The sequence below is a fragment of the Myotis myotis genome, unplaced genomic scaffold (genome assembly GCF_014108235.1).
Source record: "Myotis myotis isolate mMyoMyo1 unplaced genomic scaffold, mMyoMyo1.p scaffold_m19_p_3, whole genome shotgun sequence".
Lineage (NCBI taxonomy): Eukaryota > Metazoa > Chordata > Mammalia > Chiroptera > Vespertilionidae > Myotis > Myotis myotis.
Window position 1 is genome coordinate 92,233,106 of NW_023416335.1, and position 21,691 is coordinate 92,254,796.

At 37.4% G+C, this 21,691-nt stretch overlaps 1 protein-coding gene and 1 non-coding gene across 4 annotated transcripts in view; one reads left to right on the forward strand and one right to left on the reverse strand.

The window, feature by feature from the left end:
* The window catches only part of ZC3H13 (zinc finger CCCH-type containing 13), a 126,545-nt gene that overhangs the window by 103,810 nt on the left and 1,044 nt on the right, over nucleotides 1-21,691 (reverse strand). Inside the window, exons 2-4 of one of the 3 annotated variants that reach the window (XM_036296833.1) lie at nucleotides 17,530-17,655; nucleotides 17,102-17,211; nucleotides 13,933-14,044 (exon numbers count right to left, since the gene is read on the reverse strand). The exons of 1 other annotated variant lie outside the window; for it this stretch is intronic. In XM_036296833.1, coding sequence (XP_036152726.1) covers nucleotides 13,933-14,044; nucleotides 17,102-17,211; nucleotides 17,530-17,646 — 339 coding nt within the window. In that variant the 5' untranslated portion in view covers nucleotides 17,647-17,655. The remainder of the gene's footprint in view (nucleotides 1-13,932; nucleotides 14,045-17,101; nucleotides 17,212-17,529; nucleotides 17,656-21,691) is intronic. One more of the 3 variants, XM_036296834.1, reaches the window with a different exon arrangement.
* LOC118652316 lies at nucleotides 20,582-20,732 on the forward strand. Its single transcript, XR_004966567.1, has one exon. It is a non-coding gene; the product is annotated as a small nucleolar RNA SNORA23 (small nucleolar RNA).

Consider the following 21,691-nt stretch of genomic DNA (forward strand, 5'->3'; position numbering starts at 1 on the left):
ATAATATACACAAGGGTTTGTAACTTTAACATAACAGCATTTTCCTACACACCCTAAAGATAAATCCAAACTCATTCAAAAAAAAGAGACTTGCCCTATTTTGATGAAAACAAAAATGGTAGCCAAAACAGTTAGAAATCAGTGCATATATTACACACAAAAAAAGGTTTTACACTTTATTCTAGGTGTAATAGCAGCCTACAGACAAAACAGGAGAATAGTAATTAGCTTATAACATTTAATAAACACATATCGCATAACAGAAAAACTTCAAACCACAACTTACTAAGTGGTAAAAAAATAACCAGTATCATATAATTATCTTCCCACCACAGTATCACTTTTATTAACCCTAAATCCTAACTATGAAAGACACTAACACACAAAGACAATAAAGAGTAAAAGTTCTTTTTGGGCATTATCAGACATAAAATTTGGCTGCTTAAAACACAAATTAATTTATCCTTGAAGACTTCTTTTATTTTTTCCATTTTTTTTATTTATGTATTTGTTTATTTATATTATGTATTGATTTTGGTGTACAGTTTAGTGGTTAAACTATTGAAACTAGTTAATTTTGTATCTTTAGATATGTAGTCATTACTTGATCAATGAAATGACATGATTGCTGGTAAGACAACACAAGCTGACATAAATCGTAAAAACTTACATGAGTTGAACCAGACATGAAAAAATGGTAAAAGGTCCAAAAACAAAAAACAAAACAAAAACAACTCCTATTTATAGAGACAAGAGAAAAAAAGTAACATTATTCTTAAAATATATTCTATGGACTATCAAAAACTATTCTATATACCACATAACTTTTGAATGTTCTGTGGATTAAATCCACTAGAAATATATATTACTGTGTATTATAAAAATATTTTTATAGGTGATTATTTCCAAATTGTTCAATAATATATTGTTGTTTTGGTCTACTTAAAGTATCATGTAATATCCAACTACAGATTTACTTGAAAAGAGTTTCTGAGCAGTAGTGCTTATACTGTAAAATAAACATTCTGTGAAATTATAACAGAACTAGTGGCCTGGTGCATGAAATTCATGCACATTGAAAGGGAATTAATTAGAGGAACGTAATTTGGACTCACTATCTAATATCAATAATATGTGAGCGTTTCTGAAATTCAATGACATGAATTTTAGCTATTACTTTGCCAAATAAATGGAATTTACAGATATCATTTAAAAGAGCATTCAGCTTAATATTAAAAACTCTGGCTACCAAGTCAGGTCTGTTTTCAACTTTTTGCCAACATTGTAAATTGTTTGCAATATCTGCCCATTTGGGGTTGCATGTCACGGTTACAAATAAATCGGGCTTGCCATACTTTGTTACAAGTGCCATAGCATCCTGATATTGCTGCTGCATATTTCTGGGACTACCTTCAGAAGATGATGGAAGTATTATCATTTGACCAATCGGCACATTATCATTTTCAGATCTAGATTTGAGATAGTCCATCAAACCACTATATTTTTCAACTCTCAACTTAGATTGGTTTGCTTTGATGAAATTTATCCGATTGGCCTCCATTTTTGAATACGAATCCACGATAAACTGTTGAGTTAATTATCCTGCATTTAAAATAGGATTGAACGTGTCCCACACAGAGAGATGAAATCCATAATACTGCATTTGTGTGACTCGTGTCCTTACATTTTGTCTAGTATTATTGTCGATTACACTGTTGTCTCTGAGTCTTAATGCAATATCTGTTCCCCAGCCTTTTTCACCATGTGGGAAAAGAATAGGATATGTCATTGCATCTAATGTAGGAAACGGGATATTGATGTTTCATTTTAGTGGCACTTGGATTACTGGGATCTGGTTTACAATGAATGAGCAAGTCCCTTTCAAAAGGAGGTTCTCCATCTTTGTTTCCGAATATGACACCAACCTCGGTTACACAGGGAGAATTATATCTACCCAGGTCACTGTTACGGTCGTATTTAATCGCCATTGTTACTTCGGTGGGAGCAATACCTTTTGCTGCTGCTTCAGATTGGGCTTCCTTTTCTACCTCATGTAGCATCTTGTACGATTTTGTTAATTCATTTATTTCATGCATGAGGTTGTTGATGTTGATCATGAGTCTTTCTGAGCAGCCCTGGTTTTCTGGCATTGCTAACCTTTTACTTGTAGCTTCAGCTATATCCAAAATATAAAGTTGAGCAAACTTCCGAGAAACACCATCCGAAGGATGTAAAGTTCCAGTATGGTGATAAACTTGTCTGTGTATTCTAAAACAGTATGGCCCATATCCTGATGGCGATGCAATATTTGCACCCATGGAAGCAAAAGCAAAAGAACTATTTATGAAACGAATATTTTCCATGAAATTTTTGCTGTCAGAATCTTCGTTTGTCATTAATCTTTTTAAATATGCCGGGTAATCTGGAAAACGTATATCATTTGGACAGACTTTCGCTTTGCTACAACATCGAGTAAATTTCCCATAGCATGGTTTTTCATCAGAGAAATTTAGTGATAGGCAAAATTCACATCGAACAGTCATTCCACCACAACTATGTTCGAGAATTGCATCCTCATGTACTCCATTTTCGCTGAGAAGGCAGTTCCTACCAGTATTGGTAGCATGTGTTGATGACTGTTCTTTCAACATATTCTGTCGTCACCACCACCTTCTTTCAACTTCAAAGGCACGTTGGTCTTTAGGCATTTTCTGTCAATGACGCTGGTGTTTTTCAACATTAGAGCGACGTTTTTCCAATAGCTCAGGGGTTCTCAAATGTTTAAACAGGGGGCCAGTTCATTGTCCCTCAGACTGTTGGAGGGCCGGACTATAGTTTAAAAAAAAACTATGAACAAATTCCTATGCACACTACACATATCTAATTTTGAAGTAAAAAAACAAAACTTCGAAAAAAAAAGGCTCTCCTAACTTCAAAAAAAAGGCCCTACTAACTGCAAAATAAAAAAAAAATAGACCTCCTAACTTCAAAAAAAAATAAATCCTAACTTGTTCTTTTTTTTTTTGATACTTTTATTTATTTTTTTTTAATTAAATCTTTATTGTTCAGATTATTACATTTGTTCCTTTTTTTTTCCCCCCCATAACTCCCCTCCTCCCAGTTCCCGCCCCACCCTCTGCCCTCACTCCCCACCCACTGTCCTCATCCATAGGTGCACGATTTTTGTCCAGTTTCTTCCCGCATCTCCCACACCCCTTTCCCCACCAAGAATAGTCAGTCCATTCCCTTTCTATGTCCCTGATTCTATTATAATCAACAGTTCATTCTGTTCATCAGATTATTTATTCACTTGATTCTTAGATTCACTTGTTGATAGATGCATATTTGTTGTTCATAATTTGTATCTTTACCTTTTTCTTCCTCTTCCTCTTCTTAAAGGATACCTTTCAGCATTTCATATAATCCTGGTTTGGTGGTGATGAACTCCTTTAGCTTTTCCTTATCTGTGAAGCTCTTTATCTGACCTTCAATTCTGAATGATAGCTTTGCTGGATAAAGTAATCTTGGTTGTAGGTTCTTGGTATTCATCACTTTGAATATTTCTTGCCATTCCCTTCTGGCCTGCAAAGTTTCTGTTGAGAAATCAGCTGACAGTCGTATGGGTATTCCCTTGTAGGTAACTGAGTTTCTTTCTCTTGCTGTTTTTAAGATTCTCTCTTTATCTTTTGCTCTTGGCATTTTAATTATGATGTGTCTTGGTGTGGTCCTCTTTGGATTCCTTTTGTTTGGGGTTCTCCGCGCTTCTTGGACCTGTAAGTCCATTTCTTTCACCAGGTGGGGGAAGTTTTCTGTCATTATTTCTTCAAATAGGTTTTCAATATCTTGCTCTCTCTCATCTTCTGGCACCCCTATAATTCTGATGTTGGTACGCTTGAAGCTGTCCCAGAGGCTCCTTACACTATCCTCGCATTTTTGTATTCTTTTTTCATTTTGCTTTTCCGGTTGGGTGTTTTTTGCTTCCTCGCATTTCAAATCATTGACTTGATTCTTGCGCTCCTCTGGTCTGCTGTCGGGAGTCTGTATAATATTCGTTATTTCAGTCCGTGTATGCTTAATTTCTAGTTGGTTCCCCAATATAAGATCGAGGGTCTCATTAGTTTTCTTGTAGATCTCATTAAGTTTATCGGCGGCTTCTAAACAGTTCTTGAGAGACCTTAAAAGTGTGGTTCTGAACTCTATATCTTCCATTGACAATTTTGTCCTGTTTCTTTGTCTCCGCATTTTGTTATGCTTCCTTGGTGCACCCCCTAGTGGTCTTTGTTCGCAGTCTTATAGTTAAATCTTGATTGTTGTAGCTAATTCCAGGGAGGGTTTGACCTCCAGGCCAAGTGGCTATGAGAATCAGCTGTGTCAGCAGTGAGAGAACTTCTGTCCTCTAGGGAGGTGCTAATCTAGCCTTTGCCTGAGGCTATCCGGCAAATGCCTCTGTGCAGGGCTTGGGCGGGGCGGGTCGAACAGGATCAACAGGGTGGGCTGGAGAGAGCAGTTATGGCGGCTCTCAGTCCTGTCCCCAGGGGCTCTGCCTCTCTGAGTCCCAGCACCCGCTGCAAAGCTCAGAGAGAAAGCTGCACTCGCTCTGACCGAAGCCAGACAGTCCCGCTTCTCCCGTTTGAGTCTGGGTCCCTAAAGACTCGCCCGGATCTGGAGCTCAGATTCTGCGACTCCCTCCCGATTGAAAACGCCAACCGCGCCCTCCGCCGCCAGCCCGCTCCGCGCACTCCGCACCTCAGAATTTGACTTCAGCACTGTGCCTCCTCTGAGTGTCCGTATGCGTTTCTCTTTCCTCCTAGTTGTAGGACTTCCACTCAGCCAGCGTTCCTGTGGTTCTGGGTGATGTCCCTTCCGTTTTTTGGTTTCACTTTTGAAGTAGTTGTTCAAAGCAGCAAACTCCGGCGTTAACCTATGCCGCCATCTTGGTTCTCCCCTAACTTGTTCTTACCTCAGTCCTCAGGCAGCAGCCGGCTCAGCACAGGCAAGCTGGTGATTCGTCCAATCACACCCAAGACTGAGAGGAGGAGTTGAGAGACAGAGAGATGGAGGGGAGTCGGAGAGTGTGGCGCACATTCCACACATGCGCACTGCGGTCCCAGGACAAGTCGGCTGCTAAGCAACAGGCAGCGGCGGCAAAAACACCCGGCGGGCCGGATAAATGTTTTCGGTGGGCCGCATGTGGCCCGCGGGCCATAGTTTCAGGGCCTCTGCAACAGCTGGTCTTCAGATACATTCTGTCAGAGGCGCTGCCTTCTTTCAAGATCAGATGCACGTTGCTCTTCAGACATTTTCTGTCAGTAAGGCGGCATCTTTCAGCTGCAGAGCTATGTTGTATCAATAGTTGTTCTTTAAACATAGTCCTACCTCTTTTCTGTCATGGTCTGAGATGCAGGTGAATAAGAGTCCTGGCTGTCAGACCGCTGAGAGCTGTTTGACCAACGGCTGATTCTGTGGGGGTGGGACTTCCTCCTCCCTGCTGTCAGTTTCCAGTTGTAATGAGGAAGCTGGGGTGACAGAGGGAGCCACGCCCTCTAAGCCGCCCTCTCTCTCACTCTGCTCTATGTCCAGCAGCCTCCTGCTCTGCCAAGTCCTCCAAACCTCCCACTCTCCTGCTCTGCTCTCCACCGGCAAAGGTCCCAGGAGCCTGTGGGCATGGCTAGTCATGGCCAGCCTCACCTCTCGGGGCCAGTGATGGTCCCGGGAGCCCGCGGCCGCCGTCGCCTCTCAAGGCACTTGGCACCTGCGCATGCAAATTGACCCGCCATCTTTGTCAGGTTAATTTGCATACTCATGCCTGATTGGCTGGTGAGTGTAGCAGAGGGACGGTCAATTTACATGTTTCTCTTTTATTATATAGGATATTTTTAAAACAGATTTAGAACCAGAAATGTAATCTCATTAAATTTCATGAATAACAATTTATATATATTAAAATGATATAATATTGACTTTTCTATTGTTTTTTCAATATAACTCTGATACTATTCCATAAGACCATATATATTCAGTAAGTACTAAAGACTGAATGCAGTCTTCAATATTTGGAGAAATTTCAAATTAGGAAATATGTTTTATTCTAATACTTTTGTCAATATCCCACCTAGATCATAATATAGAAAATTATTTTAGAGAATCAGAGGGAAGGAGGAGGGAAAGAGAAACATCGATGAGAGAGAAACATCAATTAGCTGCCTCCTGGAAGACCCCTACTGAGGACTGAGCCCGAAACCCAGGCATGTGCCCTGACCAGGAATCGAACCAGTGACCTCTTGGTGCATGGGACAATGCTCAATCCACTGAACCACATTGGCTGGGCAAGTATACATTTAACCTTATAAGAAATAACTGGCTGGACTAGAAAATTATTTTGATAACACTTATTAAGGAGGCTAAGATCAGTAAAAAACAAAACAAAACTGTATATCCTCATTTCTCCACTTCACCAGTATATAACTTGTTTAGGCATGTTACTGTCAAATGAAGTTATTTCCCCCCTTCTCTGATATTCTAATAAATAGGGTCTGATATTACTTGTCCCATGTAGTACAGCATAGTCTGTTCTTTCACCTTCCTGTATTTCTTGAACAGAATGGCTTGTCCTCTTCTCATAAGTGCAAACATTAATTGAAAGTGCAACCATTTAATTTATATGTTATAAATTAGTCACCCTGCAACATGTACATGTTAAAATATTTGTTAAAAAAACACACACATTTTAACCAGTGCTCTTGGAAGGAGGTATTTTAAGAATTCAGAATTTACTTGGATTTCTAAATATATTAAGTAACACTGACAGTAGATTCTGGAACAACAACCTGTGATCAAACTTGCTAATAATATTTGCAGCAAAATAAACTACACCCATTTGGTTAAAACAATAGTTTTATGCCAATTAAGATCAGACTTTGCTGACAAATAAGTCTATGCCTAACTTTCCTTAGAAACCAAAATTTCTTATTGTTTTTTTCCTTTCCCACAGATTACTATTCCTAGTTTTCACTTCACATTAAGGCATATTTCTTTTACTATAATAACAACCAACCAATTTAGGTTTCCCCAGGGTGCCTCTCGCCTTCTACAACATAAGAATTCTTTCCTTCTGGCCACATCTGAATCAATAATTGATAGCAAGATAATAGCCATGCGCTTGATTGCTGAATGAATTAGCAGCAAGGAGAATGGGATTATTATGACTAGATTGCATTAATCAAGGCCCAGCTGTTATCTTTGGGTCAATTTCCCCAAACCATAGTGCAGGTACAAAATGAAAAGGTGATAGAATGGGTTCTGAGGAATGTAAAGCAATTTACACTACACCTTTGATACTATACTTCACCTTCTCAAAGTACTATGCTACATTTTTGATAACTGCATTGATCATAACAAAACAGACTTTTCCAACCTGGTAAACATTTCACCTTTACATTTCAGAAGAAACATCTTCCTGATGTATATATCCTTTTACACATTCCTATTTAGTGAAGGTCTCCTAGTAATCAGCACTTTCATTTTATCTGAACACCTCTTTATTATATCTCCCTGAAAAACCGATTGCTAGGTATATAACTATAGGTTTAAGGACTTATCTCAACACTTTGAGATTATTATTCCACTGTGTTTTGGCTTCCATTGTCGTTCTGTCCTTCTGCTGCTCCTTTGTAGGAAGATTTGCCTTTTTTTCTTGGGGTGTTTGTAGTATTTTGTCTGTTTCTGGAGTTTTGCAGTTTCAATATAATACTCTACTTGACATGTATTGTTCTTTCTGTATCTGTAGATTTATATCTCATCAATTATGGAAAATTCCTAGTCATTACTTCTTTTAAATGCTGTAATTCTCACATTCTAATTTTCCTGGGATTCCAAGTAGATGTACATTAGATTTTCTAAGTGTTTTCCCCACATTTTTTAACTTCTTCAATATTTTCTATACCCCTGTCTCTATGTGCAGCATTCAGGATAAATTTTTCAGTTCCACCTTGCAGTTCACCAATTCTCTCCTCAATAAGGCTCTAATATTTGTAAACCAGCTCTAATATTTGTAAAAATTTCAAGGCCATCATCAGCTTTCAGATTTGTTGCTCAATCCTTGATTTTAATTGTTTTTGCTTCCTTGTTTTTGCTGCTCTTTTGCGTTCTTCAGAAAGCAGCACTGCATTAAAAATGTACTTGCTGTCTCTTATCCAGGATCCAGTTTTATTGTAATGGGTGGAAGGAACCTCAGAGTATATAATTCATAATAATGATGAAAGAGGAATTAAGACTTACACTTTTATAGAAATCATGTTTGCCTATTGCTTAAAGCAGGGATGGGGAACCTTCTTTCTGCCAAAGTCCATTTGTATTTTTATAACATCATTTGCAGGCCATACAAAATTATCAACTTAAAAATTAGCCTGCTATATTTGGTCAAACACTTAATTAACTCATCCCTAATGTGATGGCTGGAACTGCTTCTCTTTGGTAAGGCGTGTGATGTTAACTGGTAGTGATGATGTTGCTACTTGCAACTGCTTTTCCATGGAGCACAGTTGACTCTTTGTGATGGTAAGTTTTGAAAAGAATGGCTCTCAGCAATAAGTTGTTCACACACAGATGCATATTTCAATGCATGCTTTCTCAAAGTGGGTAATTCATCATTTTTATGTAACATTTATAGAACACAAGCAGTGGGAGGTTGTTGTATGTGGCTTTCAGTTCAGTTGAATGATTTCGTGTTGTAGGTTATTAGGCATATCAGCTGGTTCAACATTGAACAGTGTAGCAAAGATGTTCAATTCCATTTACTTTTCACATCCTTGAATCTTACATTAAATGCCTCAATTAGTTTTGCACATTCATAGAAATACCAATGATGAGAGAGAATACTAGATCAGCTACCTCCTACATGCCCCCAACTGGGGATCCAGCCCAAAACCCAGGCATGTGCCCTTACTGGGAATCAAAATGGTGACTTTTGGTTCATGGGTTGACACTCAATCACTAAGCCACACCAGCCAGGCCCAACTGTTAAAATTTCAAGAACTGTACAAGTCATTGTTAAACAAAACTATGATTAAGAATTAAATTATATAAAGTAAAAATTAAACAAATAATATGACAAAGTTAACAATTACTCCAAACTAAATATTCAGCACATTTTACTTTGTGGTTAATTACACTTATTATATTTATGTATGTATGTATGTATGTACGTATGTATGTTCGTGTGTGAGAATAATATAGAATTGTAGGAAATAGTATCTTTTCCCAGCTTTTTATTCAGTGACAATACTTTGGTAGCTTGAAATTGACCATGATAGGAGTATTTACACCAAAGAAACTAGCAAATCCTACAAAGCATGGCTTTCTCTTTTTTCCCTGAGTAACTGTTAAATATTTACCAGCAAACAACAAAGTCCATTCATTATTCTGAATCAACAGATTATTTCAAAATGCAATTCACATGCTCAGCCCCTACCCAGAAATTAAAATTCAGTAGAACAGGAGTAGAGTATATACATGTGTATTTTTTACATGTATTTTTAAAAAGACCATCTCTCCTCCAAAAAAATTTTGATACACACCTCCACCTAAGAACTACTTGAGGTATCTAAAACAATATTATGTATCTACCATATTAGATGCTAGAAAGAGACATACAGAAAACTGCATTACTTTAAGACCCAAAAATAGGTCTCTGCAAACTGTAAGTAAAACTGTGACACAGCTTTTTTTTTTTATCAAGGATCCAAAAATAGCCATAGGAAAGCTTCTTTAGGTTTTAAATTATTAAAGAGGTTGCTGCTTATAGTATTCAATAACTTTCATACAAAGACTATAATGAGACAACTAGATATCCACATGCAAAAAATGAGGTTGGATCCTTACCTAATACTATCCTATCTAGTAAAAGACAAAAAGGGTAATTAACCGTACCTCCGCTACGCTACCCATTGGCTAATCAGGGCGATATGCAAATTAACTGCCAACAAAGATGGCGACTGGCAGCCACGCAGCTGAAGCGAACATGAGGTTTGCTTGCTCCAATGATGGAGGAAGCCAAGGTTCCCCGCCTGCCGCAGCCCAGCTCTGAGCTCCGAAAACAACAGCTTGAAAAGCAACAAAGTTTCAATTATAGAAGCTAAACAAACCCCAGATACCTGCTTTCAGCCAGCCACGGCCTCAGAGCTGGGAGCACCAGTAATGGCAACAATGTTTCAATTATAGAAGCTAACTAAATCCCAGAATAAAAAAAAAAAGGAGAGGCTGGGAGCTTCAGTCATCTGCCAGCCTGAAAACGGCCCTCAGCCCCTCACCCATACTGGCCGGGCACCCCAGTGGGGACCCCCACCCTAAAGGGGGTGTGACCAGCCTGAAAACAGCCATAATCCCCTCATTCAGGCTGGCCAGGCACCCCAGTGGGGACCCCCACCCTAAAGGGGGTGTGGCCAATCTGAAAACAGTCATCAGCACCTCATCGAGGCTGGCCAGGCACCCCAGTGGGGACCCCCACCCTGAAGGGGGTGTGACCAGCCTGAAAACAGCCATAATCCCCTCATTCAGGCTGGCCAGGCACCCCAGTGGGGACCCCCACCCTAAAGGGGATGTGGCCAATCTGAAAACAGTCATCAGCACCTCATCGAGGCTGGCCAGGCACCCCAGTGGGGATCCCCACCCTGAAGGGGGTGTGACCAGCTGCAAACAGCCATCAGCCCCTCACTCAGGCCAGCCAGGCAACCAAGCGGGACCCCCCACCCTGATCCGGGACACCCTTCAAGGCAAATCAGCCGGCCCCCACCCGTGCACCAGGCCTCTATCCTATATAGTAACAGGGTCATATGCAAACTGACCCTAACAGCAGAAAGACTGGGAATGACTGGTCACTAGGACACACACTGACCACCAGGGGGCAGACGCTCAATGCAGGAGCTGCCCTCTAGTGGTCAGTGAGCTCCCACATGGAGGAGCTCTGCTCAGGCACAAGCCAGGCTGATGGCTGCCAGTACAGCGGTGGTGGTGGGAGCCTCTCCTGCCTCCTCAGCAGCTCTAAGGATGTCTGACTGCAGCTTAGGTCTGCTCCCCGCTGGCAAGTGGACATCCCCTGAGGGCTGCCAGCCTGCCAGAGGGATGTCTGATTGCCATCTTAGGCCCAATCCCTGGGGGAACAGGCCCAAGCCAGCAGGTGGTCATTCCCCAAGTAGTCCCAGACTGCGAGAGGGCACGGGCCAGGCCGAGGGACCCCCCCCCCCCGAGTGCACAAATTTTTGTGCACCGGGCCTCTAGTCTTTTATAATAAAAGGGTAATATGCAAATTGACCCGAACGGCAGGACCATCGGGAACGACTGGTTGCTATGATGCGCACTGACCACCAGGGGCAGATCCTCAACACAGGAGTTGCTCCCTGGTGGTCAGTGCGCTCCTATAGGGGGAGCTCCGCTTAGCCACAAGTCGGGCGGATGGATGGCTGCGAATGCAGTGGTGGTGGCGGAAGCCTCTCCCACCTCCTCCACAGTGCTAAGGATGTCCGACTGCGGCTTAGGCCCGCGCCCCGCACCATCAATCGGACATCCCCCAAGGGCTCCCGGGCTGCCAAAGGGATGTCTGACTGCCAGCTTAGGCCTGATCTCCCAGGGAGCGGGCCTAAGCCAGCAGGTGGACATCCCTCACGCAGTCCCGGACTGCATGAGGGCGCAGGCCGGGCTGAGGGACCCCCTGAGTCCATGAATTTTCGTGCATCAGGCCTCTAGTACATAATAATAGAAGAGCGTAATATGCAGTGTCCCCTCGGGAGTTCGATCGCTTGCTGTGACGTGCGCCAGGGGGCAGCGCAGAACAAAGGAAGGCCCCGGCTGGCAGCTGGGGAAGGGAGGCCCCCGCCGGTAGCTGGCAGCTGCTAGGGACCCTACCCATGCATGAATTTTTGCACTGGGCCTCTAGTACTATAAATAATAAGTAACTAAAAATAGATTAAAAATTTAAATGTAAGAGCTAAAACTCTAATATTCTTTGAAGAAAACATAGGCATTAATCTTTGTGACCTTGAATTAGACAATGGTTTCTTAAATGACACCTAGACAACAAATATTTAAATAAATTGGATTTCACTAAATTAAAAACATTTGTGCTTTAAAGGATACCATCAAAAACATGAAGACAACCCATAGTATGAAAGAAGTTTTTGCAAATCATATATATAAGAAACTTATATCCAAAATAAAGAACTGTTATAAATCAACAATAGACAATAAAAAAAAAAATGGGTGAAAGATCTAAATAGATATTTCTCCAAACAAGATATACAAATGGCCAATAAGCCCATGAAAAGATAATCAACATTATTTAGCCATCAGGAAAATGCAAATCAAAACTACAATGAGATTACCACTTCACACCCATTTAAGATGGCTATAATCAAAAAGTTAGATAACAACTATTGGCAAAGATGTACAGAATTGGAAAACTTGTACACTGTTGGCAAGAATGTAAAATGGTACAGCTGCTTTGGAAAACAACCAAGCAGCTCCTCCAAAGGTTAAACACAGAGGTTAAAAAAGGTTTAAGCCATGATACAGCAATTCTACTTCTAGATATACTAGTAAACCCAAGAGAAATGAAAAATATGTCTACTCAAAAACTTGTATATGAATGTTCATAATTCATAACAGCATTATTCATAATAGTCAGAAAGTGGAAACAACCCAAATGATCATCAACTGATGAATGAACAAAATGTGATATGTTAATACAATGGAATATTATTTGGCAAAAACACGGAATAAAATACAAATACACCCTATAATCTTTCATGAACCTTGAAAACACTATGCTAAGTGAAAGAAGCTAATCACAAAAAAAAATATTGTATGGCTGCATTATTGTATGAAATATCTGAAACAGGCAAATCTGCAGTAATAGTAAGTCAAATAGTGGTTACCTAGGGTTTCAGGTAAGTTGGAGTGATAAGAAGATGACTGTTAAAAGACATGGGGTTTCTTTTGGAAGTGATGAAAATGTTCTAAAATTGATGGTGGTGATGGTTGGATGACTGTGAATATACGAAAAATCACCAAAGTGTATACTTTAAATGGGTGAATGGTACAGTAGCCTATCTAATAAAAGAGTAATATGTAAATTGACTATCACTCTGTGACAAAGATGGCGGCACCCTGGCGGTGTCACCCTGGCAACGTGATCCCAGCGTCCGCGTCCCAGCCACGTGGAGGGAGGGAAGGGACCCCAGCTGCGCGGAGGGACGCTGGTGTCATTGCAGGCCGGGCTGAGGGCCATCCCCCTCCCCTGGTGCACGAATTTCATGCACCGGGCCTCTAGTTTGAATTATATCTCAATAAATGTTACATTTCTTGGGGGGGCGTGGGGGAAGCTCTGGAAAAGACTTCCATTCCTAGCAAATGCCTGTGTCCTTCTATCCAATTACTACATCATAAACTGTGTTTCTCTTTAGCTTAACTGCCAGGAATTCATCACTAAATTTTGTGGTCACATGAGCTTTACTTTACCTAAATTTTCTAGTTCAGTTTCCGTTACCACCATGTCTTACTTTCATTGTTTTAAGTGTTCTATTTTAAGCCTTTTCATTCTTGGAAGAAGGCAGAATATGATGGTTGGCTTGAACTCTGAAAACTTTAAGAATATGTTTAGATATTCATGACCCCTACCAAGGTAAAGAAACCTTAAGAAGTTCAGCTTGAGCTCTACCAATGAATTTTCTTCACCTTAACTACCACCAAGAAGTGAAGCAATCAGAATTATGAGTTTTGCCGGAGGACTTTTATTCTCTAAATTACATTATCTATACAGAACACTGTAATGCAATAATACACATTTACCATATATTTACCACACAAGATAATATTTAAAATAGAAGATAAATAATAGGTCCCTACTGAAATTTAACTTTACTTTGGGACATTTATTCCTACCCTAACAGGTGAGGATGACTCCTCTGTAGTTCGTTTCTGAGATTCAGTATCCATATCTTGGCGCTTGTTCTTCATTCTTTCTCTAAGATCCCCTGTAGGTCTTTCTGGTGATCTTTAAAAACGAAACAAAAACAAAACAGCAAAAAATCTATATTTATATATCATTTTATAAGAATATATTTGCAGAAATAAACTCAAAAATCTCAATATAATTTTTCTAACTGCCCATGGCTCCTAAATTTCAGAAAAAATAATTAATTTGTTTCAGTTTAATATTAACATAAATAATATGAGCATCATTTAGCAAATTTTCTCCCAATACCAATCCAATGTATACTTTAAAATTCCATGGGGGGGCAGGTACTGGTAACATGAATAAGAAACTATGTCTGAGCTGAGAAAAAAACAATTAGTAATTAGCAATTTAATCACATAAATATACAAGGTGTAACAAAAGTAAGTTCAGTTGTTCATATGGAAAATACAATAACTAATAAATAATAAGAGTAAACTTTGTGTTTTGAGTACTCACAACCATAAACCTACTTTTGCCCCACCCTGTATTAGTTATATTTGAAAACAAAAAAGTAGGAAGATAAAGTTTTAAGCCATGGCACTGCAAAATTAATCTAAAAGCAAGAGTATAATCATCTACACATGTATTTAGTTGGATGCAACATCAACAACTGAGAAAATACTTTATGCCTCTTAAGAATCAAAGTTAAATAGAGAAGTTTTGTGTAATTCTTATAACTTTTCTTAAATTTAAAATTATTTCATAATAAAAAGAAATGATTCATAGCAATATTTTAGACAGTGATTTTATATTCTGCTCTGGATTTAAAAAAAAATACCCACATTTATATTCAACACTGGTAAGGCTTTATAATTTAAATTGGAAATTTGATAAATGGCTGTTCAGTTATTTCACACCATTACTAAGTAAGAAAAACAAAACAGATAGAAAACATACTGCGTTTAAAGAATATTCCCAGAACATTTAAAAAAGAAAGCAATATAAGTTAAAGAATATGCCCCTCTTTAGCCATTAAAAAATATTATATATAATACCTTCAAATGATAAATACAAATCACATAAATATTCACATCTATTTCAAGTAACAGTTGATCGATCATATCAATTCCTTTAATGTATCAATCATTAATACAAATCACAGTGAAGAAATAATTTGTTAACTCACTTTAAAGGATCTAATTAACATTTACATGTTTATTTTATACATCTATATTAAATGTTTTAACAGTTAAAGCTGAACTTAAAACGGAACTCCTTAGCCCTAACCGGTTTGGCTCAGTGGAAAGTGTCAGCCTGCCGACTGAAGGGTCCCAGGTTCCATTCTGGTCAAGGGCACATGCCCAGGTTGTGGGCTCGTTCCCCAGTAGGGGTCATGCAGGAGGCAGCCGATCAATGATTATCTCTCATCATTGATATTTCTATCTCTATCTCTCCCTTCTTCTCTGAAATCAATAAAAAATATATATATTTAAAAAATGGAATTCTTATTATAAACCAGTACATAAATCCTTTCAATTATAATTATGATGTACATGTAAATTTTTGTCTTAGTTTTCTGCATATAACAAAATTTTATTGTAAATCTGTTTCTATCCTAAACAGCACCTAACAGAGTACTCTATATACCATGAATGCTCAATAAATGACTTAAACGTCTTTTGACTAAATAAGCATTATCTGAAATACATTGCTTTTCTTTCCTTCTTTGAATCACATTATGACTATATTTCTCTCCTACAAATAAATTACACAAATACAAGTTATCAGATAAGAGAAAAAATACACAAAAGAGCAAAATTATAACAAAAATTCCTTTATGCTAAGTCTAGTATGATACTATTTTTTTCCACTTTAGACAAATTTCTTTGCCATTTTCCTCAAAACTGTCTCCTGTATAAAATTTTTCAGTTAGTAATAAATTTCAAAGATGAATTAAAGCATTATTAAAAGTGTAGTAATAATATAAACAAAACAATATTACTGAAATAGTTTACCAGGTGTTTATACAGGTAATTAAACTTATGAAGACTAATCTCCTCTCATTAACAGAAAAGACAAATGACAATCTAAACACAAATAAGACAATATTCAGCATCACAAGTAAACGAAAATATAAAACATTTAAGTGAACAGAAAGTTTGAATTTTAAATTCAAGTAAACTGGAGCCCTAGCCAGTTTGGCTCAGTGGATAGAGCATCAGCCTGTGGACTAAAGGGTCCGGGGTTCAATTCTGGTCAAGGGCACATGCCCAGACTGTGGGCTCGATCCCCAGGAGGCAGCCAATCAATGATTTTCTCTCATCACTGATGTTTCTCTCTCCCTCTCCCTTCCTCTCTGAAATCAATAAAATATGTTAAATGCAATTAAACTTGAAAACCTATATATACACAAAAAAAATCTCCAAATCCTAATGTTCAATTTTTATACTATTCCTATAGCCAAAGCAATCAGTACGCCCAATTTTAAAACTAGATAAATTATTTCTTTACCAATCAAGTTTAAACTTTTTGTGACAATCTTTACAGAAACTACATCTTTAAACACCAACCATAATAAAATCATCATAAGGAAACCAAAGAAAAATAAAAGGTCTTTATTAGGAAAGATTAATTTAGTACTGCCATTATTAAAGGCATATGATATTCAAAATAGCTCCATTTATCATTATATAAATACATATTTTCATTTACATTAATACACTGCGATAAGGATTTGGCAAATGCATTTTAACCTTCAGAGTTCGCATTAGATTATCTTTTGTCATCAAGATTCAAATTTAGAACATCTTAAAAAGCTAAAATTATATCCTATTTAAATTTCAATAAAATTCTGTCTTAGCAGCAGTTTAATACATAATTGGGAGGGTTAAGTAAGCCACACATATATTATAAAAAAGATCTATTGTCAAAACAAGTAAATATTGAACAAAGAAGTTAACTTTAAAGCAAATATTTTATTAGCCTTGAATTTAAAACTAAAAAGATCTTATCTATCTTTGATTACATCAACAAGACTACTACCAAGATAGAAAATCTGATCAAATATATGGTTTTATTTCAGATTTTTATACTATATAAACTATAAAAGCCGTTTTCTAATTGTATATGAACAATTCAAAATTCTCAATTTACCTTCTGTAATTGCTGCTATAACCTTTACCACGGGGTGAAAGGCCATGTACGAATCTACATGTGTTTCCATAGAGGCAGTTGCCAGTCTTCAGCCAGTTACGGCACTGTGTCTAAGAGACAGATATTACTATGTAAGTTTCATATTTATTTCTGGACAAAAGATGCTAGTGGAAAATTAAAATAAATGCTATCAAAATTGCAGCTAACCTGAGATATACATTACTCCCCAAATAATAAAACATCAGAGAAAAAACCCCCACAAACAAACCCATAAACCCTATCACTCTTTTCAAGTCTCTTAATAAAACACATTTTTAAAAAATGTACTGAACCAGCATACCTACAACCAGTTCACCTTTATTATACAAAATTGGTATTTTAAAAAAAGGATTGCAAGAGAACCCCTGAGACTACAAGTGACAACTCACCTCTGCTGTACTGCCAGTGCTGGGTCCAAGTCTCTCAAAGACACTGGGTCTTCGGGATGTGCTTTCAGATATGGTCTTCGTATTTTCCACTGTGACTTTCCTTCTAATTTTTGACATTTTGTACTACTTTAACAAAAAACGAGAGAGAGGGGGAGGGGGAGAGGGAGAGGGAGAGGGAGAGGGAGAGGGAGAGGGAGAGGGAGAGGGAGAGGGAGAGGGAGAGGGAGAGAGAGGCTAAACAGTAAAATTCTTTAATTTAAAATAACTAAGCACATAGCACATAACTTGCAAGTAGATAAAACTGTAGATAACACTGTAAAATTATAAGGGATTTTTCTCAGAACAAAAAGAAAGGAATAGGAGGTCACAAGTAAATATAGGTAAATAGAAGTTATCTTCTAAGACACAGGTCAGGGCACATGCCCAGGTTTCAGGCTTGATCCCCAGTGGGGGGCGTGCAGGAGGCAGCCGACCAAGGATTCTCTCATCACTGATGTTTCTATCTCTCTCCTTCTCCCCTCCTCCCTATTTTCCAAGTAAAAAAACTATACAGTGAACTCTACATCATGTACTCAGTGTTATAAGACAATCTTTGATTTAACTTTTCTTGGGCTTATTCTCAGTCCAAATGTGAATTTTCAGAGGAAAAGTTGGTAAAATTTCGTATGTCCATTTGTTTTACTGACCATAAAGAACTAAAGCCAATATGAGTGGAGATGAGAAATATGTAGAAAATGTAGAGCTTTGATTAACCAAGAAAACCACTATTTTATAATTTAAAAATGAGCAGAATTTGAAAAGTACATATGTAATAAAGTATATAGGAAAAGTTAGAACAAAAACACATTTTAAAGTTTCATTTTGTTACTATAAATATTAACATATAGATTACATTGTAATGCTCACTCACTAATTTTAAAAACATCTGTTAATAAACTTAAAATCACGTGTTTTAAAATTTCCATATTAGCTATTATTAGTATGTGGAATGTGGAAAAGAGGCACCCATCCCACCATATTGCTTCAAAGAAAACTAACCCTAACCTTGCAATTTTTTCTCTCCACTATCAATTGAAATGGTTAGTTCTGTCTTCAAAACGCCTATTCCAACATGCCCTTATCCCCAATACACTCTCCTCCAATGGTGCCACAGTTGGGACAACAAGCTATTTATTATTATACTTGTAACAATGGTCATCTGTCAGCTTCTTGTTTTTCTGAGGGCTCCCGGTATTAACTCTTGTTTCTCCAAACCTGTGGCTTGGATCAGCACTGTTCTCCTTCCCTGACCTGCTGGAAAGTATACTCTCCCAGCTTCTCTTCAATTCCAGATCCCTAACATAAGCTTTAAAGATTTCAAAGGGTTTGGACTGCTATGTTAAAGACTATCAAGTGATGACTAATAATTCCATATTGCCCCTCTCCTTGTATTCTTGCCACTAAAAAAGTTCTTTCACACAGAGACAAAGTTGCTTTTACGGTGACGTAGGAACATCTCAAGATTCACCTACATAGTGCTTATCCCAGGAATTTTACTTTGAGCTACTTTTGAGTCCACCAACTTAAAGAAGAATAGCAATGAAGTAAAGGTGTGGGACCAATTCACACAGAAGTGACCAAACTATATCTTGCTATTCACACAAACATCTCCTCTTTTCTCAGAGTCCAACAGTGTCAGACCTTACCCCAATGAGTTTGAGTACCAGGTCTAGGTTACAGGGAGATCCTAGACTAAAAAAAATAAAAAATAAATCTGAAGCAAAGGGGAAAAAGTAGGAACCGGAGTTTTCTAAATGAAAGAAAGAGGAATTCTTCTGATCATCTATCTAAGAACTTTCATTGGTAGTCAACAAGTTATCTAAATATTACTGAATATTACTAAATATTACTGAAACATTCATGATTTTGCATAGATAAATAAATGCTTTATGCTTGCAAATACAAAAAATAATATTTGATATCCAATTTTCTAAATATGTACACATAATCTAAAGTACACCAGAAAAGCATTTACTCATATATAGTAATTAATGAATTTAAAACTGTTACCAACTAGTGTGACTTAATTAGGATTTTCAATCTAAAAATTTGGGCCTACAAAGAAAGATAAATACCGCAACAGAATAAAATGCAAATCTGACTGGGGAAGAGTGGCTTTTTCAATTAAAATCTACAAAGGCTTCAATAAGAAGTAAATGTTTCAGAGTATAAGAAAAATTAGAAACAATAAACTTTTTTTAAATGCAAATATTAAAGTCTTCCCTAGCTCAGAGTCTCTGAAGGTTTTCTTTCTAGTTTTGTTTTCAAATTTTTCTTTGGTTTTAAGTTGCCACCACACTTCACATTATATCTTTCCCAAACAGCAGCATTATTAAAACCAGAGTGACACTCGTGAGTCTACTGTTACAGTATTTTCCTATTTCTCCTCTTCGTTTTCAGAGTTAATAAAAGATCATAGGTCATTATATTTTTTCAATTGAAAAAGAAAAATAGGGGATAAAGTTTGAATCATTAAGACACAATAAAGCAGTCTCAATAAATAGGGACTGTCCGCCCCTCAAAAACTTACAAACATCATAATGTTTGTAATTCGTACTATAAAATTTGACTGAGAAAAAAAAACATACAGCGGCCTCTTTGTAAACAATTATTTCTGAGGTCTAATGACTGAAATCTTGTCAATAAAACATGTATCAGTTCTAGTATGCTCTCTTCAATCCTTAACTACATCTTTTTGAGGTCTCATCTTCCAGTAGCAAAAATGAAAGCATAATCTGATAAGCAGCAGCATAATATCAGTAAATCGTCAAATAACTAAACAATTAAAACTACATAAATGTACTAACTGGTAGTAGAATAAATCCCTATCTACTGCAGTTCTAAAATAAAAAGGGTTATGTTAAATATTAGGTCTCTTCACATTTATATTTCATATTTTTGAAAGAAAAAATGGAGATTTATTTGATGCATAGTCTGGTACAATTTTTTAAAAAGAACTTTCTAAAACAATCTTGCACATCACTTATATGCAAATAGACTAAAACAATTCCAAACTGAATTGTGAACAGAAGTGACCAAACTATATCTTGCTATTCACACAAACATCATGCAGCCAAAGAGTAAGTTGGGATCATAGTACTGGTCTAGTGTTGTCTCATTGGACATAATTTACCACTGGCCAGCCTCCAAATTCCCATACAGAACAAAAAAAACCAAAACCAAAACCAAAAAAACAACAACAAAAAAGAAGTGACCAAACTAACCTGACTACACAGGTATGAACAAGGCAATAAAACTGCTGCACTGTGCAGAAAAAATAATTTGTTAAAAAGACTATGCACAGAAAAATCCCTTTCTGGTAACTAAAGAGAAGTAAATAGAACTGCAAAATACAAAACAAACAAACAAACAAACAAAAACACAAAGAAAAGAATAAAAGGCACTTTATATATCAACACAAGTTAGCGTTTCAACTGCTACTAAGTATCTGCTGAAACAGTTCTAACTCTGTATGACAAGGAGAGAGGTTTGGGGGAGATGGGGAAAGTAATGAGCACTGAAAACCATTTCTTCAAATACCTGTAAGTTAAACAACTTTGCTTTCTATATGTAAATGCAATGCATATTATAATACAAAGTAACACTGATAATTTGTTCCAGAGTTAAAATAACACCCGCCCGCCCGCAGGTTTACAGATATGGAAATTGGATGGATTTGCATATCTTAAAATATGCAATCAATGTTCATTTCAAATCACCAATAATTAGGAAGCCAGTAAAAGTCATGTATTATTTGATAAAACTGGATCCTACCAGATCCAATCTTAGTTTCCCCTGAAACTATTTACAGACACAATTTGCTAAGTACCTGCATCAACATTCAGTATCTTGTTGAAATTGTCATGTTACAATCTAAATACTTCATTAAGAAATTGTAAATTATTTGAAAATCTATAGATTTTGACCACAAAATTCTCCAAAATACTTTCGCTTAGGTACTAAAGACAGTAATTTCAAATATTACAGAACGAGACTGCTAATTATGCCTGGATTGTACTGCATAAACATATTTAGATTTACTGCAACAGTATCATGAACTTTGAAAACTTGAGGTGTGAAGATCTTTTCTAAATTTTGTAAATTATTTTTTTTCACAAGACCA